Raw genomic sequence first — 26240 nt, 5'->3', positions numbered from 1 at the left:
TCAAACAAAGCACTCACAAACAAGCAGTAAAATATAAAATTAATGACATGGCGCAGTGATTACGGTCAGCAAACAAATGATGTCAGTAACATGAGCTTGTGACAAATAACGTGTATAATGCGATAAGGAAGTTTGTAAAACACAATTATAGTGTCGATTATTTATTACAAGGGTTCTTTAAGTAAGACGAATAAGAGAAAATGTTTTTGTCGTTTATGTACTCGTATAACTGTGTGTTTTATAATACCAAGATCTCTGTAAAAAAAACATCGTCATCCCTGTCATTACTTTTGACATCACAGAGATAACGATATGTTTTTAATGGATATTTTGGACTTATTAACCCACGGTTACACATGTATTAAAGTGTCATAGTATTCCGTTTCATTATAATCTCGTAGAACTTTAATGACTTACTTATTTTGAATATCGAGTCTCATTCTATCGGCGCTGCTATCGTGATTAGTTTTGTCAGAAAAAATGAAACCCTACATGGGCGTAGAAAATGGCTAATAAGAAAAAACATGACATGACAGCTACAATACGAAAAGCTATTATAATTTATTTTGACCGGGTCAGATATCCTTGTCGGTATGTAGTAAAATCAGGACTATGTAAAAATCACACATAGAATGTACGTATGCGTATAGTTATCTTGGATAAATACTTAATATTCGTTATAACGTTTAAACGTCATCTTTACCTCAGTAATTCACACAACTACGTCAAATAGACAATTTTCCTCACAGTGCATAAAATGGATTTCCCAGGATTTGAACCTGAAGATATCATTGAAACAGACAAATTGTTATTTTAAGTTTTATTTATTTTGAGTTGTTTGTTTTGTATAATTGTGATAAAAAGTGGAAAATGACTAAAGTTTGAGTAAGCAAACGATCTATTTTAGGTGCAGGTCTACACCAAAATCGATTATCAAATTTATTTCCACTCAGTTGAGAAACATAGGTAACTTTGAATTACATAAACGTTTATTTACACAAGATACGCTGCCGGACAAACGATCCGTTTTAAACATTATCGGAAAGTCGATAAACAGCAATCGCCGTAGAACGGAATGTATGTGTACGCACAAAGCAACTTGCAGCAAATTCCTGGAATGTTTATCCGCGTGATTAAACTGGCACGCTGTTGTAATCAAATGCAAATACTATAATTGAACAACACAATTGTTGTTTATTATTTCATTTAAGCGTAGAGAGACCTATAGAAAGTTATAGCACAATAAAATACAAGGGGATTGTATGTTTGTTTGAAAGGTTAAGCGTAAAAAGGTTACGTAATATATATTTTTTTCTGTATAATATTAATTAAAGTCTACACATTTAAATCGTATTTAATTACTTCAAATGCATTCTTAATAATTTCATACAAACAAAAAAGGGAATAAATTGTCTATATGTTTAAGTTACTATTTCTTACCGATATAAATATTATACTAAAGATGTCTTGAAGCTTTATATTTAAATTTTTTGTCAAGGCAAGGAAAAAATAGCAAATGTCTAACTGGTGTAATAAAAAAAAGTACTCTTAACAATTTATAGGAAATAGCTGCTCTTATTAACAGCTGTTTTGAACATAATTTATTAAATATCATTGAAAGAAATTTCTTATGTTATTATCGTAACATATTACATATATCCAAAAAAACACATTCAAAATGTAACTTTAGTGTATATTTACTTAATGCAATCAAATTATTTTTAAAATTAAAACATCTATTACAAGATTATTTTACGTATACATTTACTTTTGTACGTAATTTTATTTGATGAAGTATCTTCGCCATAAAAGCGGTTGACCTTGAACTACAGCAACTTTCCAGGTTTGACGCAACTCTCAGGCCTTGAACGAAATTCACAACACAATAAACACCTGTTTATATGGCAAACAGAACAATAAACTGCTTTATAAATATCACGTTGATGGCTTGTGTAAAGAACGAAGGTAATCGCTCGATTGTATTGTAAATGCAAGCTCGATATCATTATCTTTATTACTAAGTATTCTTACATTCAAATAATAAACTCGTATTATTACCGTATTTCCTTTTTATAATCCGTATTTCTGTATATTAAAACTAGTGAGCGACGGGCCGCGTCCGCGAAATAATACCAGTCCCACTCAAACTGATTAAGGGCCCCCGATGGGGTTGAAATTAGTCGGTGCCGCCACCGGACGAATAGACGTGAGTGTTTATCCGTTTTCATATCAGTTTAAAACTTGTTTTATTAATACAGTAATTCTGTACATTTTTCAAATACTACATTTGGTCTTATCGTAACAACTATAGTTGTGTTTTGTTTGTGTGGAATGCAAATGTTTTAATAAGTTTTCTAACGCATGTAATATAATGCTTTTGTAGACTGACCATACACTACCGTGCCATAAACGTAAATCTAATATTATAAAAAGGAAAGATTTGTTTTTTTAATGTTGTCGATGTCAACAAAAAAATGCCATCAGAAAGCTACATTATCATTAAAGAAATATGGCTATATTTTTAATAGAATTGTTATTTCCGCGCGGACGAAGTTGCGGGCGAAAGGTATAATAGTTGTTTATAAAATGATAATAAAACAATACCGTACCTAATTAACGTATTTCCCGTTGCAAGTCATGCAGTTAACTTGGGTTTACAGTAATTCTTGTAATAATACATACCTATTCCTACGAACTAATTCTTTGGTTAACCACGTTCTACAAGTAATTTATTGGAAACACAAATGAAACAGAGCACAAATAAATGACAAAATTAAAATTCACTTATATTTAACTTTTTTGTGATCTTAACAGGAACGGAAAGTCTCTTTAGATTATTTACAGCTTTAGAGAGTTGCTAGCAGAGTCGAATTTATTTCGTAGAGGATATAATGTAATTCTTAACTAGTTAAACATAAATTATATTTTCACTAACATACGTTAAAGATTTAAATGTATAGACGAAAGTCCAGAATCAATCATTGCAATATTTTTCCATTGCATTTAATGAACGAAATCAATAAGACTTCCTGTTTATTGGTTACATTCTACTTTAAAATACGATTACTTGAAACATAAAAGTTTTATTTCAGTCCGATTTTAAAGGCGAAAGGGTATATCAATAAAGGAAAATAAAATTTTAAGCCTAAATCCTTTTCGAAGAAGTATTTGGAAAAGTATCAAAATGGTAAAACTATGACTTGTAAATACTGACGTGACTCATTTTATAGTCTGATTGGAAAATAAAGCAGAGTACTCCATAAATTCATCGAATAATTTATACCGAATAATTGATGAAGATGAGTAAATATAATTTGATTCAGCATTCTACGAAATGACTGATAACATATAAATTGCGGTTTGACATTATAAATATTCAACGAGTATTAAATGTATTTATATTGCCGGTTGAGTGACTCAAGGTCTCAATCTGCACGGAATAACAAGTGAGTCGGTCATTTGCGCAACGCCATTAAACACTAGACAAAACTTTCTTGATGCCAATTGTGTTGTTTAAAATCATTTTCTGTCCAAACCGGTTTCTTAAACATTTATCGCAAGAAATCTTACTTATATAATGTTATAAATGCGAATGTTTGGATGGATGGACGATTTATTACAAGGTATCTCCAGAACGGCTGCATGGATCTTGCTGAAATTTGGCATGGATGAAGAACATATTCTGGAAGAACACTTAGGCTACTAATATAATGCTTCTTTCATTCTACGCGAGCGGAGTCGCAGGCGACAGCTAGTTAGTATAACAATATAAATGAATAGAGATGTTACGGCTACATTGTTCAACAAACGTTAAATGAATAATATTTAATTGCAATGAATGTAATTGAATAAAAGTCCTTGACTTTACGTTTAACAATCAATCGAATACAAAGAGCTTTATATTGCTTGTATACACGTACATGACCAGTGAATGTAATAATTTTTAATTCAATGTTCAATTAATGTCAGTAAGACAAACTAAGTTTAGAATTGTATTTGTTGAGAAGACATTTTGACTCGTAATATAGTAAATGTTAAAATAAACAATAAACAAAATAAACTACTTTCACACAAAAACATTTTACAATAACTCTCATACGTTTTTAAAGAACACGGTTGTAACAACATTTTTAATATAGGTATTTAGACAGTGGAAATTTACGGTAATAAACTTAATTATATTTGGTTAAGCCGTAGAGAATTAAAAGATTAAACATAGAGGATAATGCTACTCTAGGTAGAAGAATGTCATATTGATATCCTGCATCCTAGGCTAAACATCTATAAGTGGAATTATTTATAAAAAATACCATTGCAAGAATATAGATTTTTTTAAATAATAAAGCCTAAGAAAATTAATATCAAAAGCTTTTGAAATTTTCCATGGAAAAAGTTATCTTTTAATTTTAATCGAAGATGGGAGTTTCCATGTTGCTTTGAATTGAATATTAATGAAGTAAATCAGCTTGTAAAGGAAAAATATGGATATATAAATAGCTTTAATTTTTTCCTTGTACATAGGTCGAGATTATATTTTTATATATGATCATTGGGCCAGCGTGGTTGACCATAGCCTAGTCACACCTAAATTGGATAGGCTCAGAGCTCCTCAGTGGGGACATATGAGCTGACGACGTCGATTATTACGATTAAGTAAATAGGAATTTTGTTAGATAAGACTGGACAACTGTCCTGAAATCTGAGATGTTTAACAATTAGCCAATATCAAGAAAATATGGAATAGGTTAAAAGGAATGTTAATAATAGAGGTAGGTACTGACCGTAGCAGTCTTTCATGTCTCTCCCTGTCGTAGGAGGCAGCGCTGGCGGCGGCGGAGGCGGTGGCGGCGGCGAGGTAATCGTCAGCCACGGACACGGAGACAGCGTGGTGCAGCGGTGCGTGCAGTGGCGGCTGGTAGCGCGGCTTCCACAGCAGCTCGCCGTAGAGCGCGGCAGGCGGCGGCGCTAGCTGCAGCAGCGGCGGGGGCGGCCCGCCGCCATACCCGTGCGCCATAGCGCGCCACTCGCGCTCTTCCACCGAGCTCGCCGAGCCCGCCGACCCGCCCGACCGCACGCCGCTCACGCCCGAGTCTGAGCGCTCGTCCGCATCGCGCGACCGCGAGCACACTATCACACAGTCGTCCTCCTCGGAGGCCACGGCGCTGGCGACGCTCGCAACACCATCCGCGCCCGCTGGCCCACTTGCACCACTCACTTCACCCTCACTCTTTGCACACGATTCCCCTTCGGGTTTCACGCACTTGTCACTGCTCCGCTCGGCGATGGTAACATCGCTTGCGCTATCTGCACCTGCAACAACAAAAAGCACTGGTTAGTATCTCAATACCGACCTCGGTCGACGTGGGAATTCCTAGAGCCGTCTGGAGAGACGCCAATGTGAAGCTCATTCACACTACACCCACGACCCACAAATATGCGACGCGATTTATGTATATACGGACGGAGTCTGTTTCTATAAATCAACTGGCAATTTTAAATCTCGGACACAACCGATATTATGATGCACCTGCATAACGTTTCATTTGGGTTAGAACGACGGCTCTTTATAGGTCGCTTACGTTACGACTATGAGCATCCAGAGCTGCTAGAAACCGATTATTCGTTAAATATTTACGGCGCCGCTCGATTACAAAATAATCGAAATATCTCAGCATATAATATTGTCTAAAACGGGGTGCACGTTCGTAAGCGAACCTTGAAGACGTCAATAATTATTGCATCAGAGACTTTCACAGTCGCACGCGCCGCTGAGACTAATAAATCGGGCCTCGGCTTCGCGCCGCGTGACGAGAATAAGTTATCGGCGTCACGTTTCGTTGCGTCGAGTTTATTACCAGTGTCGCGAACCGGAACAGGAAGATACGACCGCGCGGAAAGCGGCCCACAGCCAATTCTTCTTCGCTCGGATACTTGGCGTAAAACCAGAACGATGGCATTGTGACAACCCGAGGACGTCCTGGCTTGCTTCGAAATACATACATTATTTTGGCGTTGCTATTGAAGGTCAAAAGCTCGTCTCTTAGACGCATTCCGTCTGGAAAATTCCAGTTAAAGTTCAAAAAATTACGATCGGCATTGCAACATCATAATTTCAACTAATTCATCAGTATAATTATATTGACTAAACTTATATTATTCAGAACGCAGTTAACGACCAAAGAAATAACAAATCCGAAATTCGAAACGAAGTCTCGAAGAAAGAGCAATGTTGCGCCACGAGCAAACAACAATGGAATCTTAATGAGGTGCTGTTAACTACGATCTTCATTTACATAATCGCATTAATAATAATTATTCATAACGAATACAAACAAGAATATATAATTTATGCTTATGTATACCGGTAGTCATTGGCCTAGGATAATTTGTTCCGATAGGGTAAGAGTCTGACGGCCATCTTTAACAAGGCTATTACTCACGAGTAAAACCGGTTGTAATGGATCTGCCACGCGATATTAATATGCGGAATAAGAATGTATTCTTGGCAGTGAATGAACTAATAAATTTAATTTAAGTAAGTCTCATTAATTTAATTCATCCGTATCTAATAACGTAACCAAATAGCATGCAGCAGACAACATTTAAACACAACCGATAACCGGTTTCGAATTAATGAAAAAGCGAACATAATTGAAACCTTGAAATAACTAACTAACGAATAACACCGGTATAATCTAATCGCATGCAAAACGAATGAGCTGACGTAATACAACATTGTATTTTTGGCATTATCACAATCGTAGGGAACGAATAAAGACAGATCGTGTGTCTGAAAACATGAATATTCAATAACTAGAAATCGAACAATCGTTTTTATGTTAAAAAGAAAACACAATGTAAAGAAAACATAATAACGAACGGTTCCTTTTATAAACAAATGAGTATTGAACGAATGTAAACAAAAGGTGGTGAGACAATGCGACAGTGATCAAGGGGCCGGCACAATGGGGCAACAAATAACTCGGCGGGGAAGCGGCCGCGCCCCGCTGACTGACAACACAAACGCCCGCGCCGATGCACAAAGGCCAAGAAGTTCCCATTAGATAGAAAAAAAGTGCAAAAAGTTGACGGATAGAACATTCGACACCTCATGAAAACCAAGACTGGTTAATCCCATTTTGGTTCACTTTCTAAGTTAAGGATGTTTTTTTACTACTTCGTTGCAGAAACAATCAATCGGAGTTGAGAAAAAAATTACGTTATTTCCTAACAATAAATCTTTGTTGGATTTTCAACATTTCAATTTCATTTTGAACAACACAAATACTATTTCTTCTTAACCTGCACAATTCAGATTTTCTAACACTTTTTCTATTATTGTTTTTATTCATATCTACATGAAGCTTTTGAAGTCGTCTTTTTTCTCAGGTATGATTTGCATCTTTAAAACCGCACAATATAAGAATAGGAAAGGCCACATATGTTTTCAATTGTAGTCTATCAGTAACGTTCAATAACAAGTAATTGACCAATATCACGATCACAAAGAACCTTTGGACAGTATTCCACACCGGGAATAAATTAACCAAGACAAGAATCTGTTTACTGAGTTTATCCTTCTAAGTAGGTATAATAAGAATCCAAAAAATGGATAGAGGACAACGTTATATTATGTAGAGTATATATAAAAAAAAATCGAGAGAAGCGAGTACCCTGTTAATGAGTGAATTTATACTATATACGTGGCAAAATTAAAACGCAAAAAAGATAATTTAAAATTAAAAATAAGTAAAAGAATCATTAAATCGCAAGACACAAGCCATCCTTATGGTCAATGCTCGTAGTAATAGGTCAGGCTAGGCTAGAACATCGGTGGGATTAAAGCATGTTAGAGGAATCGAGTGAAGCCATCTCGTTAGGGCCACTAGAGCGCGTCGACTCGCGGACCGTGTAATGAAGCACTTCCACTTGGACGATAACCGTTAGTTAATAGGACATTAAGCGCTAACAAAGCTTTCTCTGTGGACCCAACAGTAATTAACGTTACGTAACTGTAACTGGTCATATGACGTTAAATGTAATGCTATAATTTTAATGAAATTTAGTAATCAATGTGTACTACAAACTTACATCTTAAGTTTCTACTAAACTCCTGTAACAAGTTAGGATAGCACTTAATGTTTCTGCGCGTTTGCAACTCAAAGTGCCCTAGAGTTTTGCAATATCAATTTTATTTGTATACGAAACGATTTGAAAAGTTATCATTTATCTGACACCTATATAATAAAGTAATAGGAATTGATAAATGATTACTCGTCTTTTGAGATTATTTAAACAAGACCATTGTAGATAAGTGGCGCATGGTAAATCGTGAGCATTGTTTGCTGAACCGGCTCACAGTTATTATGGTGCATCGAGTTGCATCACGAATTCACGACGGTCATGCCGCGTGCAAATTGCGCAATGCATGCAATCCCACCCAACTATTGATTGAACAAACGGCCTAAACTTATCCCAAACTATTCCCAACGTCTCCCAAACTATGCTTTCCAAACTCCCAAATTTTCTGAATTATGTTGTTTACCCTAATAATATACGTAGCTGCAGTTATTGCTATTATGCCATAAAACGGACGTCGTGGTGCTTTTCATACCAATTATTGTAAACGTGGGCACAAGTCGTAATGAATTTCAATCCGCCACCGCCATTGTTTAAATACAAGATGGCGCTGCAGTTGTTCACAAAGGTGCTTTCGTGTCCTGACTACGGAACTAATTTGAATTGAACAATGAAGATAGTGTAGGTATGTATACCTAAAAGAAACACAAAAATGTATATGTGATACACCTACATTATTCCTGTAAAAGGTAATAACAATCAATTGCTTCCCTGTGCCCTAACTAATTGAAATTCAAAATGCGGTTTTATTAGAAATAAACGTTTGGTTCACCTTATAAAATGCTATTTATTAGAACAAAATATCTATAGGCTCACATTTTTATGCGGATAATGACAAAGTATATTCTATTAAAAAGACAATGACTAATCGAAAAATTGCTCACGGGTCATTTGCGGACAATTAATAAATGTTTGTCGAGATAAGCAGACGAGAAGATAGGTATACGTTAACAGAGCAGTCTCCAAATGCATATCGCATACCGAGATAACGGCCGATTAAAAGGTCACTCGGGTACACATCGTCAACGCCGTAACTACTGGTTATTATTTGTATGGAAAATACTTGCACTAGTATAATCTTTCACAATCACTTTCATTTAGTTTTAAAATATACGTCATTAGTTTGAAACATAGCACTATTAAATGGTAATTAAAATAAATAAAACATTTCATTAAATACTCACTTTAAAATAATTTCGCGGTGTAAGCGTTACAAACTATAATATATTCAAACACAGTTACGATCACAACAATTTTTTACACAACAATTTTTGTCAATGGTCACTATCACATAAATCCAGGTTAAATGCGGATAATCCTCTTCGTAAAAACCGTTGAAAATCAGAAAGGCAATCCTGAAGAACTGCGCCCTTGAAAGCGGTCAGGAAATTGAGGCAGTCATGCGTTCACCTGCGCACACACACACTCACACCACGCCAGATGTCTATATATGTGTAATGTAAGTATCACGACTATGCTAAAATGATTCGATGTAAACGTGCAGCAGACACACGTGTTAAAGCCTCGACGGCGCACAAAGAACTGAATCGCGGGGAAGTGTACGGAACAGAGGGGGGCGGAGCCGAGGAGGCGCTAAAGGGGGCAGAGGGGGGTCAGCCGTGCCAGTCTCGCTTCAACAACATAGCAGGCAACGTAGCAACAAGTGAACGGCGCGGACGCGCGTCCGGGGGACGGGGTTGCAAGTTTTAAATGGGGGACAGGGGAGCCCTCCCCCCAGCACGAACGCACCTGACTGCGATGCATAGCGCTCAACGACTCCACTATCCACTATGAAAAACAGGAAGGGCAGATGTCAATAATCACGCAGCCGAGCCAGACATTAATAACCCTCCATTTAAAAATGGTCGTATCGGATGATATAAAATTCTGTTTGTTACTATAGCTGTCCTTAATGAAATACTTGACAACTTTTAATTCCTAATACAAATTCAAGGAACGATAATACTGATAAAAATAATTCAAGTTATCTACATTTTATAATTGTGTTAAATAAACAGCTATCCGTTAGTAAACGTGATGTGTAACATTTCATTAACAGTAGGCGATAAAATCCTCACCGATAAATCGTTCTTTTCGGGGAAATATGTATTAGTCAAACATAAAACACAGCATATTTAAAATACGTAGTCGATAAAATTAGGTAGGAATTTCCTTTCCCGATTGCTTTCAATTTATTGGTGAAATAAAAACGTTAACGTAACTTGCTTAATGTAGAAATACAAGTTATTTTGTATCTACAAATAATAATTAGTATTTTAACTTACCACAATAAGTGTTATGATAACATAATACAAATGAAGGTAACAATAATCAATGACAGAAATTTATTGTAGATAGCTATTATCATTGCGTCTATGAAACGAACACACGAAATGTTTATTTAATCCAATTAGAAAACGATTACGTTCTATGTTATATAAATAAGGACGTGTGTATAAATATGGACTTTGTTAGTAAATGGGTTATCGCTGAGTACATTGTGGATGTATTAAATATACGTACTTTAATATTAATAATAAAGCAATAAAATATAAGTGCCAACAAAGTTTTATACATTTTATCATCTGTCATAGCCACCTTTAACGATTTTTTTCTGTTTTTGTGTCGTACTTTGTATTGTATACAGATCTTGTCACCCCTATGGATCCAATTCTTAACAATAAAGGCTCGGTAGAAGCTGTCCGTCATTGTGATCTAAAATATCCGCGTATAAATAGATTTTTGCCGGAATTAGTACAACATAAAGTGAAATCGATCGTTGACCAACATACCGAGAGTATTTAACGCCGTTCCGAACATTTGGCATCGTGCCAACAATTCCACGACATCCCGCTCTGGACTTAGTGGCATGAATAAATAAAAACAACAAACGTAATTGATGTCCGCTCGATTCTCATTCGCACAAAGTATAACCATATTATTTATTATTATATATTGAATAGCTTAGCGCTATTGTTAAAGTTTTATAAGTTTTATTTAACTGAGTAACCTTGCAAAATTATTCTTGTGTTTTTCCTACAGTTTAGTACAATTCTTTTTAATGTCAAACAGCACTTTAAATTGTCAAACACAGTTAAATTTTAATTGGGAGAAAATACATTAATGTTAACCTGCACTGTTACATTTTATATTAATTTATTATACACAAAAAAGCGTATAACATTTTTTACGTTGTTTGCGCAATGCTTCGAGTAGGTAATTGAAGGCCTCGACATACAAGCGACAGCGAGGGGGATACGCAAGCATATTGACAGCTGAACAGGTTTTGTGAAGTTGTTTTTTTTTTCATCGCTTTTAAAACCAGCAAAGAGGTCGCATATCAGTATTGGCCTCGCGTTAAACGCGTTTGCGGTAACACGCGAATAACTAATACTCTGTAATTTGCAAGTATTCGTGCAATACGATTAGAGCATAAAACTCCGAAACAGGTAACCGTTTCGCTCACAAATCGAAACGGTATTATCTGAGTCACGATTCCTTAATGATTTTTTAATTTGTTTTGTTCCAAATAACTATTAATATTGTTTTTGATAAGAAATTAAGATAAGCCGTTATCCGGGCACAATCACGTTGCGTACACAATCTCACGTAGCGGAGAATGGAGAACTCGTACCTACACGTCTACAAAGTAATCTAAAAATATACAAGTTATCGCTTAGTTTGTTTTCGTACATAGATAGCTAAGATAACCCACACATGCGCAAGGCGAGAATTTGTAGATAGGAAGTACAAACATAAGTCGATAACCTGATTGCCGCTGATAACGAGCCCACGACGGTTGTTTGTACACGACTCTGACTAAATAATGCTAATAACTCCCGGCTTAAAAAAAATCACTATTCCCCATCACAATACAAAACCGTTTAGATTTTATTACCTTTTTTAAGCAATACCTAAATCATTTAAGTAGATTGTAGATAATGAAAAAATAAAAGCATAAAAATAACAACATTTTAAAAAGCAATGATGTTAAAATTTTTAAATAAGTATTTAAAAACATAATTAAGAGAAGTTTTTTTTTTAACTTCTGTTAATTTAAGGTAATAATTATAAGTAAGAAACCGGTCAAAATTAATTGACGTTCGGTATATTTATAACAAAAAAAAAAACAGTATAATGACTGCAAGAAACTGGTTTTCGATTAAAAGTAATCTCATTTAAATTGAGGCAATCGAATATCGTTCGTATGCTGCGTCGTATTTGGGTCATAATATTAAATATATTTATATTAATTAAGTTTAGAGTGATCAACGGCCGTACAAAGAAGCTTTTCAAACACGATAACGTTATCTAAAGAGTCTACCGGTATCAAAGTCGCATTGTGTATATTATAGAGACGAAAGTTCGCTTCATTTCTGGAACAGACAAAAAGTCGCATAACAGTAGCACTTTACTCGCTTCATTTGTCACAATTAAATATGCATTAGACTATCGAAGCGACAAAATTACGAATAGGGAACGTCAATTTGAATTTATTTTACACCTACTTTACATAAACTAATTTCGTCAGGCTGTTTTTGACGTGTTTTGTTAATGAGTTTAAAATGTCCGATCCATTGTGATCTGAAGATAAGGCCGATTTAAGGATTGTGAAGCCTAGTTTAGGTAATTTCCTTCCCTAAAGTGTAATATGTACTAGAGTTTTATTGGTATTGTTTTATATCATCTGTCTTATTATAAATTCCATGAGTCATAACTCGTTTCCTCTCACATTTATATATAGATTTCTATTGAAGCATATTAATATTAGTAATATACAATGTCAGGCAATCAACGAAGCAACGTGTTAAAATTTCTATTTTAGATGACACAGCTGCTAACAAAGCATTCCCAATGTAAATTTAATTGTAACAATAATATTGTTACGAAACCCGTTCAATATGATGCCATCTATATGAATCATATTCATATTTAAGTAGCAATAAAAATAATCTACATAAGCAAAACACTGCGGTGTGAATTCTTGAATATTCCATTATTAAGTAAACGATTCGGCGAAAAGTAGAAGTAGTCGGTTTACAAATAAATACATTTCATATTCTTGATGTTTTAAATAATTTTGTACTTTCACATATATGCTCCGAATCATTATTAACTATAAGACTTAACGTATGTTGTGTAGGATGTTTGATTACAGATGTATTTTTCATGCTTAAAAACGATGTTTTGATATATTGTTGCTCGGAAGTAATAGCTAACGTGTGAATATGCGTAGTGAAAATATCTCCTCCAATAAATGCGAGATTTGTAGCCTTTTCTCTCTCACACATTCCTGATATTGTTGTTTATTACAATTATGTTTATACAAAGATTATCTTGCTCCGCTTTACAGCAATAACATCTGTCTATTTTTATTGTTCTTATCTGTAATTAGTGCAATAAAATACAATTATATCACGTGTTAGAAACGCATCATTTTCAAAAGAAAACAATGATTAAGCTAAAACGAGTCACGTAACAATTTCGTCAGCGCGGTCGGCGACGGTGACTGTGATCGAATGTCAGAAACCGCACGACGCAATAAATTGTTGTCTCACGGAGAGTAAACATCGTAGCTCGCCCGCATTCATGCATAATTGATGAGGGCATGGTGCGACTGCGAGCGTAGATTCCGACCGGTCACGACTCCACACCGGCGGCGGCCATTTTGTGGACCCTGCTGGCTCCCGGTGCGCGCGTCGTGAATTTTAATACGACCTCATGACGCTTCGTATTTAAACAATATACGCACCTCTAAAGTAGCTTCCGTTCGCGCTCGATTAACGATATGTTACGATCGTGACGTATCACCTATTATACGATCTCTGCATATGCAACGTTAATTAACGGATAATGGTCGTTATTATAGTTTTTATATGCAATGAGTAAATAGACCGACAGCTAGTTGCAATACAAAATACACTAAATGTAACATTTAAAACACACGTGTAATAGTAATCAAAAGTAATTGTTTCTCCCTCCGGGTTGACGCGTGCCGTTTCACAATTAGTTAGCGAGCGCGGTCGCCATAGTGACTTCAAAATGACTCACGTAATAACGCCTTTGATTTCACAATTACACACTCATTATCGTTATAATATGACAACGAGATACGTGTTCTATGTTAAATTAAAACGTGCTACAAGCCTTTTTAATTTTCTTTACGTTAAACGTGTCTTTGTTAATGGATTTCTTATCTTTTCTTTAACGTCTATATGTATAACATATATATCGTTTTACATATGTATAGGCAGAATCAACATAGGTACTCAAAAACAGTATAGTCTACTTATTTACGTCATCTATCTTACCTGGAAGTCATCTCATTACGCCGATTTTCCCTACCTAACCGGTAATAAACTTTCCTACGAAATTCCATTCCAATAAATTACGTTTTTACATAGTATTTTATGTAGTACAACTTCTCAAATGGTTACTTACTACTGCAAGTGATAAAATCTCCAACGATAATTTGCGGGAAAACCTACGGGTTAGCTAGCTCTCATGACTATGGGTGTCGGTTTGTAATATCTCGGAATTGGACACCGCGCCCGCTATCGACCGCAAGCAAGCCGGTCGCGGCCAACTAACCATGAACTGCGGATTTATCGCACCGATCGGTTATCATCGGAAATCCAAACCGAGATAATGAATTTTCGACCGCATGATACGGATAAACAACTCTTTGTTCGGTTATTCACTTGAAATACAATGGATTTTAGAATGTAAATACTTCTAATGTTTTCAAAAATTGGCTCATAAATTTTACAGTAATCGTGAATGTCCTGCAGATTATCTTATGATAGCTAATTATGTAATTATTTATGAATACTGTGCTATGTGTGTGAACATGTTTAAAGTAATCTATAATTTCGTGGGGAAACTTTAAAGGCAGGTGTTCATTGCGTAATTACTATCAGTTATAAAATTACTTCTCCTACAATGTATGTGTAAACGTAAATAAACAACAATAATTTTTATATGCCTTTGTCAGCAAAGTATAGGAACAATTATAACATCTTTTATACTACAGATTATACCTAGATTGTTACATTTGTAAAAAGCAATTAAATGTTATCAGTTTTAAAATAGTTTTCATTTGACGTCGTGTCTATGCATGTGTTAACAGCTGCGAGTGCGCCTGGCTCCGCGCACATGTCCGCCATTGTTATTCCGTGCACTTTTTATGCCTTACTCTGAATAGCACTTACAGACACGTTCCCCCGTTCATCTTTATAGTTTAACATAATCTCATCAACAAATGTGGGAATTGATTTTTTTATAATTGTTCTGTATTTTCTGCGTTGTTAGTTATGTTTTTAAAAGATTGAAACCTGTGTAAAGTTTTTGACAACAAAAATTAAGAATAGGATGAGAACTCTTTAAAATATTTAACTAATTTTGCAACGACATTATTTAAAAAAATGTGTAATCTCTAGTTCCCTGATAGTAGAGATAGCCGAGAAATGTGATGGGGAGCGTGGGATAGCTCAGTCGTGACCGGCTGACACGAACAACGTTGATTTACTACTAATCAAACCAAATAAAACAGCTCCATTGTCGGCGAGTATGCTTCATAGCCACGTCTACCACACGGCTAGGTTATTTATAGCGCGCTTTGCTCACACACTATGCTACCAAAATATTATAGGCACATGGACAAACTGTCAAAGCATATTTGTAAGAGAAATATGATACCAGAATGAATTTGTCATTAGGATTAGATACTTATTAAACTAGTAAGGAACTTAAGATACACGTTTATATTAATGAAAGTTTTAGTTTTAATGTTATCAAGCTACGGTACCTGTTTGCGATGTTATACTGCCATAAAACATTATAGTAATTGTGTTTACGTCCAACAACTTTATAAAACATTACAAAGTAATCGCCGGAATCTTACGTATTATAATAAAGAGTAGTAATAAAAATATAGGGCGTGTTCATATGTTCAACTATAAATTTAGCATTTTATGCTCTTAAACCCTGCCGACAAACTATATATCAATATCAAACAAAACGTAATGGCGTTGTGTCGGCGAGACGCGACCGTATATCACTGCGAGCGGACACCCGAATCTCCCCTGACACATAAAATGCCGGGCCGAGAGGGAGACCCCTCCCCCGGGCTTATTCAAAACAGCCGCATTAAGCCCTCCTCCATTAACGCCTAACTGCAGGTTATCAAGGGTTTTCCTTAGAAAATGCAGGCGAGCTATCAGTCGGCAATTTGGATGCTAGCCAAGCGATGTTTCGACACGTTATGTTGCTGCCAATCTGCCTATCTCACCTCTACACAACACTGTACTGTATAGAACTTTGAAATATACCGCTAACTTTCAATAGCAATAAAACTACAAAAACTTTTCCATTAAAAGAATAATTACTGACTGTTTTTGATGATTTCTTCTTACCTTCTATAGAAATGTGTGTCGTATTTATTATGAACTTCACTTTGCAACAATCTAATAAGTACGTTTAAAATTTACTCAGATTTAATCTTACCAGTTCAGTGATCGATGGGATAACAAAACATGGCGGCTCTTATGTAAACTGGAGTAGCGTGAAGACAGTTTAATTTTCGAAATTCGTTTCTTTGAAAGATTATTAAACTGCGAACAGAAGGAAGGGATGGGGGACACAAAAGGAAAATGTCACAATTAGGCGACGTAGCGGGGGAACTCCCTTAGGGGTCGGGGTTGGGAAGAAACTCTCCCAAAACGTTGCGAACCTGTTTACGTTCAATGAATCTACACAAACCCTGGGGCAGAACTTTGATTATTTATTTTTATCTACAACGTCAACATTCTCGACATTGGCTAAAACGGCCCCAGGGTGCAATTTGACAAAATATATTATTTATTAAAATTAACTAGTTATTTAAAACTTTTGCCTCAATAAATACTTAATGAACGGTATTTCATTATTTTCGGTATAAATGTATTATAAAGTTGAATATTTTTTAAGGAAATTATGAAAACGTGTTCATTACAATTACACTATTATGTGTCATGTTCAATTAATAATTGTTATGAGGTGCGATAAATATTAACATGTCCGTGTTGGATAAACAATATCTAATTATAAAGATTAAATTAAAACAACGCAGTAAAAATACTAAATAGGTATTGCCATTTACTTCAACATTTTAGGTCTCATTTACAAGAAAAATAGACTGATTTTTCATTCAAAGCATTGTTAAGGTGTGCAATTGAATAAAAAAAAAAGTTATTATTATATGATAATCTATGATTCATTTCAAAATCCTGTGCTCGTTCTTATCGCTATAGAAACCAAACGACCCCTGTCGTCCTTGCATCCCTTATTTTATTTATTCCCACAAGGCCCCGCCAGCCACCGAGCAGCTGATTTCATTCATACAAAGTACTGTTCGCTTTTGCCTTCGGATATTTATCGTCCATTCAGCGTCGCGGTTTTTGTAAGCGACAAATTTCACAATAAGTTACTTCGGTAGCTCGAATTACGCTCGCGCGATGACACTTTGCGCGATATACAAACAGTTCGCGTTGGTCATAAAATTATGCTGTAGATTACGCAAAAACATTAATTGTTGCTCACAATACATTAAAATACGCTGATTCGTGTGTCGTTGTACTAAATAAAATGCAACTTGAATAACAATGGCGCTGACTAGACGAAACTTTTGTTAAAATTTCAATTAAAACGATGAATAATAAAACGATATTTAAAACGTTAGGCACTTAGGTTTGTAGCAGTAGAACGTTAAATAAGGTTCAAAGTTCATGCTATATTGACCCCAATGAATAAACCATAGAAGTTATTTTCGTCTACACCATGTGGCAGGTGAAATATTTTGCACGGTCGAGCGTAGGTAGAAAGGCCACGCCAACCCTTCTCTTATAGCACGAAGGACCGCAAAGAATCCTCAACGACCCTCTCGCTTCACCCCACTCGTTTTATTCACGAATAAAAGAAAAAAAACATTGATGTAAGATAGGAGGGTAGACGATGAGGGTGAGTTGGAATTATTATTCTCTGTTTATCGGACAATATGACGTTTGCTTTGTCAATGAAATATAATTAAAAACATTTGCACGTAAAGTATGATAAAAATTTTGTTCATTTATTGGTAACCAAAAAGTAAAGCCTCTTGTTCGAAAAAACATCAAACCCAACATATCCATGAAACAATTTTGTTAGAAATCTAAGATAAATTAAATGTATCGGCTTCCTTTTCGAGGCCGGATTTCGAATCCGCGGTTCATTGGTTGTGTCCTTATCGCACGACGACCTATATAGCCTATCAAGTTCCGATTACAACTAAACCACTGTGGCAATGGAATAGTTAATTAGACAAAAATAACAAAGGAAACGAGGTATATACGAATAAACTTATGTAACGTTTTAAATGACAATACAGGGTGGTCTGAGATAGTAAACACATGGGCCGTTCGAGCCTAGTGTTTGTTTAGTGTAACAAGACCTTATCACCATCTTATTATACGTAACACAATATCTTGTGTTATATTACAAATAGTAATGGCCATCGGCGGAATTCTATTTGTATTCTACCGGACGAGCAAAACAATACAGTGAATCAAGGTCAAAACAAACCATTGTCACACAATATTTGATAACGATTATTTTTAACTTTTAGTATGTAGCCAACCTACACATGTACACAATCTATAGCGACGTTTTCATATTGTGTCAGTTACATAATCAAGGGTATATACTAATGCCGAGCAAACCTATGTAAGTTTATCACCTCGCTCAAAAGCTTTATGCTTAAAATTCTTCAACGGTTCGATAAAATTCAGTGTATTGTGCATTGTCCAGGGCGATCGTGAGTTTACCAAACAAAGAAAATAGTTCAAAGACAATTCGACTATCTAGGTGTAACATTAGGAGTAATGAACGATATTTGCAATACTAATTATTATACGCAATTTAGTAACATTATTTATTTCTTACATGTACCATAATGTGGTGATGAATAAAGCATTTCAATAATAGTATCGTTAATGAACTGGTTGCGTTCTGCGGTACGGCTTACGGTTGCATGCAATTAAAATGGTCGGCAAAGAAGGCGCTATCGGGCGAAAATCGGCAAGGCTTATGTAGGGCGGCGGTCGCAGCCCGGCATCGGTGCGCCTCGGCATTTACAGTAGCGAGATTTACGAGCGTGATAGTTTCGTTTTCACGTCCCGATGGCTCCGTTCGTTGCTCGAATGTACGCCTGAACGTATGTGTTGCAACCAATCGATCGAGACCCGCGACTGATCGCTAGGTGGGTACTTTATATTAGGTGAATTACTCCGGCTCGAGGGACCGGTCATATTTGGCGTGTGTTTTTATTCACGGCGCGTGACGGGCATGATGCTCGCTGGTCGTCCGCACCTCTTGTTGCGCAACAACGGGACCCGGCAACGGCTTCGTATTCAACGGCCGCTGTTACGCCTTCACTTTCTCGGCCCACGTCTGAACTAATCTACACTCGAGGCTCCGATTTTGGTGAAACTTTCTTGGCTTTGGTGTCAGTGGGTTCGTTAGTGGTTTGTTTTTATAGGAACTTGAATATTATCACTAATTACGTTTATTTCAATTTACCTCTTTTATGTTTACAAGAACTTTATCGAGGAAAACAAATGTACAGTTTAATTACTTCCAATGACCTGGATCTGACTATGATAAACAAAATACGGAAAATAATTTGAGGAATTAACATAATAATATTTCGAGTTTACGTTTATAACAGGAATGTTTATTGTAAATAAATAGTAAGTGTATAGATTTAATTGTTTGCGGAGAAACCGCAATACAATACGGACTTTCGAATAACTTGAAACTGTTACTTTAATGCAAATTAATAATTCTTATATTAGAAACCTGTAGATTATGTATGACGTGTATTAATATAAATCAGATAATTTTACTGTTCCATTTTTATTAACACTAATGCTATATAGGAATGTTGTTAGCTGACAGAAAAGGACACGATCGTAATAAAAGCAACTGTAAATAACATTTTTGAATGCGAGAGCCAATCGTAAATTGAATTCGAACACGCCAACTCCGGGTTTTAGAAACGTGAGAACGTTCGTAGTAAGTACTAAATTTTAATCAGACAGAATTAATTCGACAGAAACTGGACTGGACGTTTAAGGCACGTAACCGGTCCTGATACCCTTTATACATAGCATTAGCGGTTTTTAACCGAGTCGCAGTTACCCGCACTGTCCGCTCACAAGACCGGTCCGGTTGCTTTAATTAACACGCATCCGGCTAATTGGAGCGCGATCTCCGCCTCAGAACCGCATCCTAAACGAAAGTATTGCGACAGATCGTTAATTATACGGAATATTGTTAACTTGTTTGCTTCTTTAATCTTTTGTATTGTATAAGTCGTTAAATAGTAATTTTATCTAGCCAATGACCACAGTATATAGAATTCACAAATAAGAGATCGCAAATCAAATACTTCACGAACGATAATATTTTGAATAAATATTTGATAAATGACAAATATATAATCAGAGTCGAAGAGCTCTGGTTAATGAATCAAATGGCAGAAGTCGTTACCTCGAGCGGTAGGCGTTCATAATTCATGCTCAATTAAACAGACGAGGTTCTTGACTCGCGCCGCCCGTGTCCTGGTCACATTTGTTACTTAATCTGTTGTGCCAAAATAATTTGCAGTTAAAGATGTTGGAGGTGAACGAAGCCCACGTCGATGTTGTCTATTCATGCTGTAAGAAACGTTGATACAGCTAGTCGGCGGCCGTTGGCCCGTTTCTCAGAGCGTGGGCCGGCCGTCAAACGTGTTCACAAGACTACTGTTACACGCCACGTTTCCTCCGCACGTCCGTATTGTTTTTGCGGCGTTCGCATTAATTATCTCATTACGCAAGTGCAGCGCGCCATCGCGATAACTATTTGTGCTGGCCGCTAGCGCTCACTTGCCAAAAGCTATTAATTACGAACGGAGAATAGAATATCTCGCCGGCTAATCCCCCGGAGACGTCTACGGTTACCGACAACGTTGATTAATGTCTGCGAGGTTCGTTTAACTCGTTGTTCGCCTGTCTACGTATCTGAGTATTATTGGATTTAGAAACGCACAGATAGCCGCGTTGAACGTACTTATATCCCAAACTTCTTTTAGGTTGATTAAAAAACAGCTCTTGGAATATTAGAACAAGAGTATTTACAGAAGGACTGTAAGTAATAGTAACAGATGATGTATTCTAGAAAAATAAAGATAAATTCTCGGGTCCATAATTGAGGGGTTCTTAGTGGCGCCATGGAGAAACGATGGCGAGCGTGCGAAGAATGCCGATGGAAACAACTGCTCATTCCTCGAAGTGAGGGCGCGTGACCAGACGAGAAACCGGTTGTGCGACATCGAACACAAACAATGCATCGATTTTCAATTAATTTTCAACGCGTCTGTTTATAAAACGTAAAAACTCCGAGAAACGACGCAGTATGCAATTGTAGTACAACATACTTTATTTTTTTTGTTTGATGATGAAAGAACACTATCAAAAGAGAGAAAGAGTAAAGCCGTGTTGGAACGATCTTGCAACGCGCTGTATGTTTTCGAACGCGTATCGTATTACGACTGACGGATACGAATCGTTAAAAATAAACATTATGAAGCGGCGATTGCGATGTTAGAGTGCGATGTTTTAACTGTGTATCATTGGGCGATTTATTCGCCGACAAGCGAGCATCTGAGCCGATGCAGCGAATCTCATATTCGGTGGATTAAAATAGGTCATCCGGGAGGCGTCGAGCGTACGGGCCGCTGCCGCCGCACCACAGTCAACACTACATCCGCATACATTACACGGCCGGTTTTAACGCTAACAATAAATACTCGTCGCCCACACACGCTACTTTTAAAATCATAACAAACCAAACCACGAGAATTCAACTTTCAGAATCGCTTCCCAGGTAATATTTGCTAATTATCATTAACGATTCAGGTAACGACATACTGTAAATAAAGCACTATAAAACTGTTTACATCAATGTATTGCAATCATATTAAAATAAAAGTCTCCGTGTAATTTATATACCGGATTCGAAACTCCGAACGTTCACTCGAAATTTAAATAACCAACAACAAAGCTCTTGAGATTTGAAGGGCGAATGAAGGTGAGTGAGATGACCGAAAGACAAACTCGAAGGATGTTATTATTTAATAAAGCTTCGTTTCGTATCATAAAAAAATTATGAAAACAAACTTATTAAAATCGTTTATCTATCAATTTACATAATACGGAAAAAACATATTATACTTTCCTAAAATTGATATTGTTAACCTTACTATGTTAGATGAATAAAACTGCAAACAATGTATCGCATAATGATCCAGCAATTGCACAAATATTGTTGTGCAATCAATCAGCTATGATATTGTTGATAGTGGAGGCGGCGCGATACCGACAAGGTTAATACAACACAGACGTTGCATATTGAACACGAGTGCAAGCGTCAATCGTACATAATGCATGCACGTCGAGAACGCCAATAATAAAATACCTTGGATCGAAAATAGCGAACAGGTTCGCTCGTCTCTTTGTATCTCTACAGCCGGTATATACGGATTGTTATGACTGTGAATCTGGTCGACTGTCGGTACACAAACATATGCGAGTGAATTACAGAAAAAAAGAATGCTTTTGCTCGTCCAAACACGCACGCATCACTCATTAAAATTTAATATGCGTCGTATGTAAATTATCAACAAAAGCGACGGAGTATATTTATTTGCGAGACGATTGCGTTGACCGCGTCACCTCCGAGGCGCGCGGGACAGATATAAATTAAGTGAACATAAAAGACATGAACGAATATAAAATGAGAAGTCGTATAGTGAAAAGTTTACGAGGGGCGCACGAGTCGCAGTCTACGCACACCAGTTGGCGCGGCTTCAATTCCTATGTGAATTATTTCTGGAGCCGGCACGCCTCTCCCGGTGCGCCGCCGTTGCCCTGTTTACAAATACTATCGCGCACTCGATTCAATTCCGCCGGCTTTTGTAAACACAGCGCCCAAAGAGCCTTCAACAGTGTGCTTTCGCGTATTAATACCTACCTCAATTAATTATTATATTCGATCAGTATACACAAACGCGATAGACTACCTCGAGTCTACATGATTTGTCGTGTTTATTCTGTTCTAATTTACTCTTTCCTGTACTCTATACCTACCATCACAGTAAGATTTTTCTGGATTAGATATTATCACGATAAAATTTAAATTACGTGTCTTTAAAGTCGTCGTTCAGTCCAATGAATCGAATGTTTAGTTACCATAACATATTCGTAACTATGCATCTGTGATCTGAAATTCTGAAACTAAGTGTAAAATAATTTATGTTTAACTAACCAACTAAGTTAATTTGAACGTACTTATTTGCAATATACTATTCACGCAATAATTTTATAGCTCCATCATAAGGAGAAAAATCCTTTTTAACAGTCAACGAGGTATAAATAATTGATGAATTGACATTGCAATCGTGTTCCATGTAGCGGAAGAAGAAATCGAGCGAGACAGGAGTTGTATCGGAGAACCGGTTCCCTGGTTACATAGCTAAGGTCCGTACGATTAAATGACACATGGGAGGCAGGAGGCTGGAGACAACCCGAAGAGACATTAGAAAGACATTTATTCGTGTGAAATGAATCGAGGAATAAATTCAACTGTATCTTATGCGGGAATGAGAAAGCAAAAACACGACTACGAGTTGTAAAGATACCTGCGCCGCGACCCTTTGAAACGTTCAACCGGACCGCTCTTAATGGGCCCTTGGAATGGACCCGACTGCTCGTAACATTCCCAACATAGTCTGTACTCCGTTGAACGACTTCTTCGTATACTATTAATCCAATTAAAATCAGCTTAAGTTAAGACAAGATATATATGTAATGGAACATATACAACAAACATTAAGTTTAAACATTGCTTCAAAAAGATACTAACGTTAAACAAAGAATAAAACAATAAATCAAAATGGCAAAAAATCTAAGCCCCATAACATTACTAGTTTATGGCTTCTGCAAACTCAAAGTATATTGTCGAAGAATAACAACCTCACGTACAAAAGAAAAATATCGTTTGGTCGAAGTAAACGAAAATAAGGTGTAACAACAACGGTTAAAGACCATGATTCATTGATTTGATTGTGGTACTTATTAGAATCTAAATATAGAATTAAAACAGAATAAAAAGACTGTCGTAAATATTTCGACATTTTCGCTCGAGGCGAGCGAGGAGACGAGGAGTGCTTATTTTGTGTTTATTGCGTCCGCACTCAAACGCTTCGCTAAATGATTTCCGAGCATTGAACTTGCGGCTTCAGCTTTTTAGAATTCATATTAAATTATTTTTCTTATTCGAACTGAACATGAAATTGTAAGTATTCTGTATAAAATATCAGTTCAACAATTCGACTATTTTAAACTAGATTAGGATCAAAGAAACAAAAAATGAAAGCATATGTTTTACTTTATGCAATCTGTGAACTAGTGTCACTTGGGTCGTGCCATCAATCATACATGGACCTGCTGTATCATCAAACACGTGTTCACTCACGCTGAGATATATTAATAGAATTGATGCTTACTCAATAAAACATAATTTCTCTAAAGTTCGTTTCAAAATTTTTAATACAAGGAGACTTCTTAAATTGTCATTAGCAGCAAGCTTCAATGTAGTCGATTAAAGAAAACCAATATAAAATGAACGAAGGGAGGGGACGAATGAAACAGGTCAAAAACAAAGTCACACTGACTTGTGTATCAGCAAAAAGAGGTCAGTGACTGCGCAGCGGGGTGGCAATGGCGGGGTGAGGGTGGTTAAGCCGTAATAATACATTCGGAAAGGTACCCTAAACATCTGCTGCGCATATGCGTTTCGTTTCAAACGTCGGAATAATGCAAGTCGTGCGCGCAACCGGCGCGCCGCGCCGCCGCTCCGGCCCCGTGCCCGACGTTTTTGTGCGGTAGCTTTTTGTTGCCTTTACGCTTTGTGCTCTCGGCCTTTCAAATGTACAATGCCTTTTTTATGATGAAAGGAAATCAATACACTGGTGCACCGAGAGATGTGGCGATTCAGAAAGCGATCGATTTAATAAATCCATAATTAACATGTTTATCTGCGAGCATGTTGATGCACGTAACCGGTTCTTAGTCATGAGCGGGATTTAGCAATAGTTAAATTGCCGAGCCACATAATTAAGTTGGCTGGCTGGCTCGCACCGATGCAGTTCTCGGAAGATTCGTGAGATTTTGGACCGCAGCCAGACACTTTCTACGCTGAAAAGCGAGGGTAAAGTGACGTTCATAACCATCGTATACAGTTGGCAATGACAAGTTATTGCTTGATCATTTAATCGAGCCTTATTTAATAAACGCCTAATATAAATTTAATGAAAGTTGCTTTTAATTTTACCTTATTAGTTGAACGAGAATTTCAACAGACTTTTAAATAACGTCTAATGAATAAAATTGATCAAACTCGTGTAAACGATGAACATTCGAGTACTAAGGCTTTTCATTATAAATTACTCCAACATTCATGTCGATAAATTGGAAATAATTTATGATAGGAGAATCATTACAGTTTAAAATAAATTGATAATGTAGAGATTTTGATTTTACGTTTTAACAAGCAAAATAGAATCAACAAGGACCGCACACAGAATAAATATGAAGGAATGTTAACAACAATTAAAACGACGCCTTTTAAATTTAACGTTATCGATAACATAATATACGATCATGTGATGACATCAGCCAAAAATACATCTAAATAGTAGAGAAATAAATGATGTTGAACTAACGGAAGTAGTAATATTACTTCACCGTGGTATAATCTTGTTATCGTGGTGATTCCGTCAGATAGGTGTGCGCGGGCACGATGGCTGATGTACGCGGGGTGGCGAGCCGTTGCGGGGGCGGGGACCACAAGTCCCGTTAGGAGAAAGTAGTCGCGCACCGAGCGAGCGCTGCTCGTGATCGTGACGCGTCGCGTCGCGCTGCGACCGCCATCTTAGTAACATTCGATTCGATTTTATCGAATCAACTCAATATGGCGTTGAAACA

General features: G+C 36.6%; 1 protein-coding gene across 2 annotated transcripts in view; it reads right to left on the bottom strand.

The window, feature by feature from the left end:
• Kdm3 (Lysine demethylase 3) overlaps positions 1–26240 on the bottom strand; it is a 136607-nt gene that overhangs the window by 8308 nt on the left and 102059 nt on the right. For both annotated transcript variants that reach the window (XM_013317919.1, XM_013317920.1), the window contains one exon: positions 4782–5310. In XM_013317919.1, the coding sequence (XP_013173373.1) occupies positions 4782–5310 (529 nt within the window). The remainder of the gene's footprint in view (positions 1–4781; positions 5311–26240) is intronic.

Source organism: Papilio xuthus, unplaced genomic scaffold, assembly GCF_000836235.2.
Source record: "Papilio xuthus unplaced genomic scaffold, Pxut_1.1 DF826933.1, whole genome shotgun sequence".
NCBI lineage: Eukaryota > Metazoa > Arthropoda > Insecta > Lepidoptera > Papilionidae > Papilio > Papilio xuthus.
Note: the sequence above shows the minus strand (reverse complement) of the source record. Positions and strands in the feature narration are given on the sequence as shown.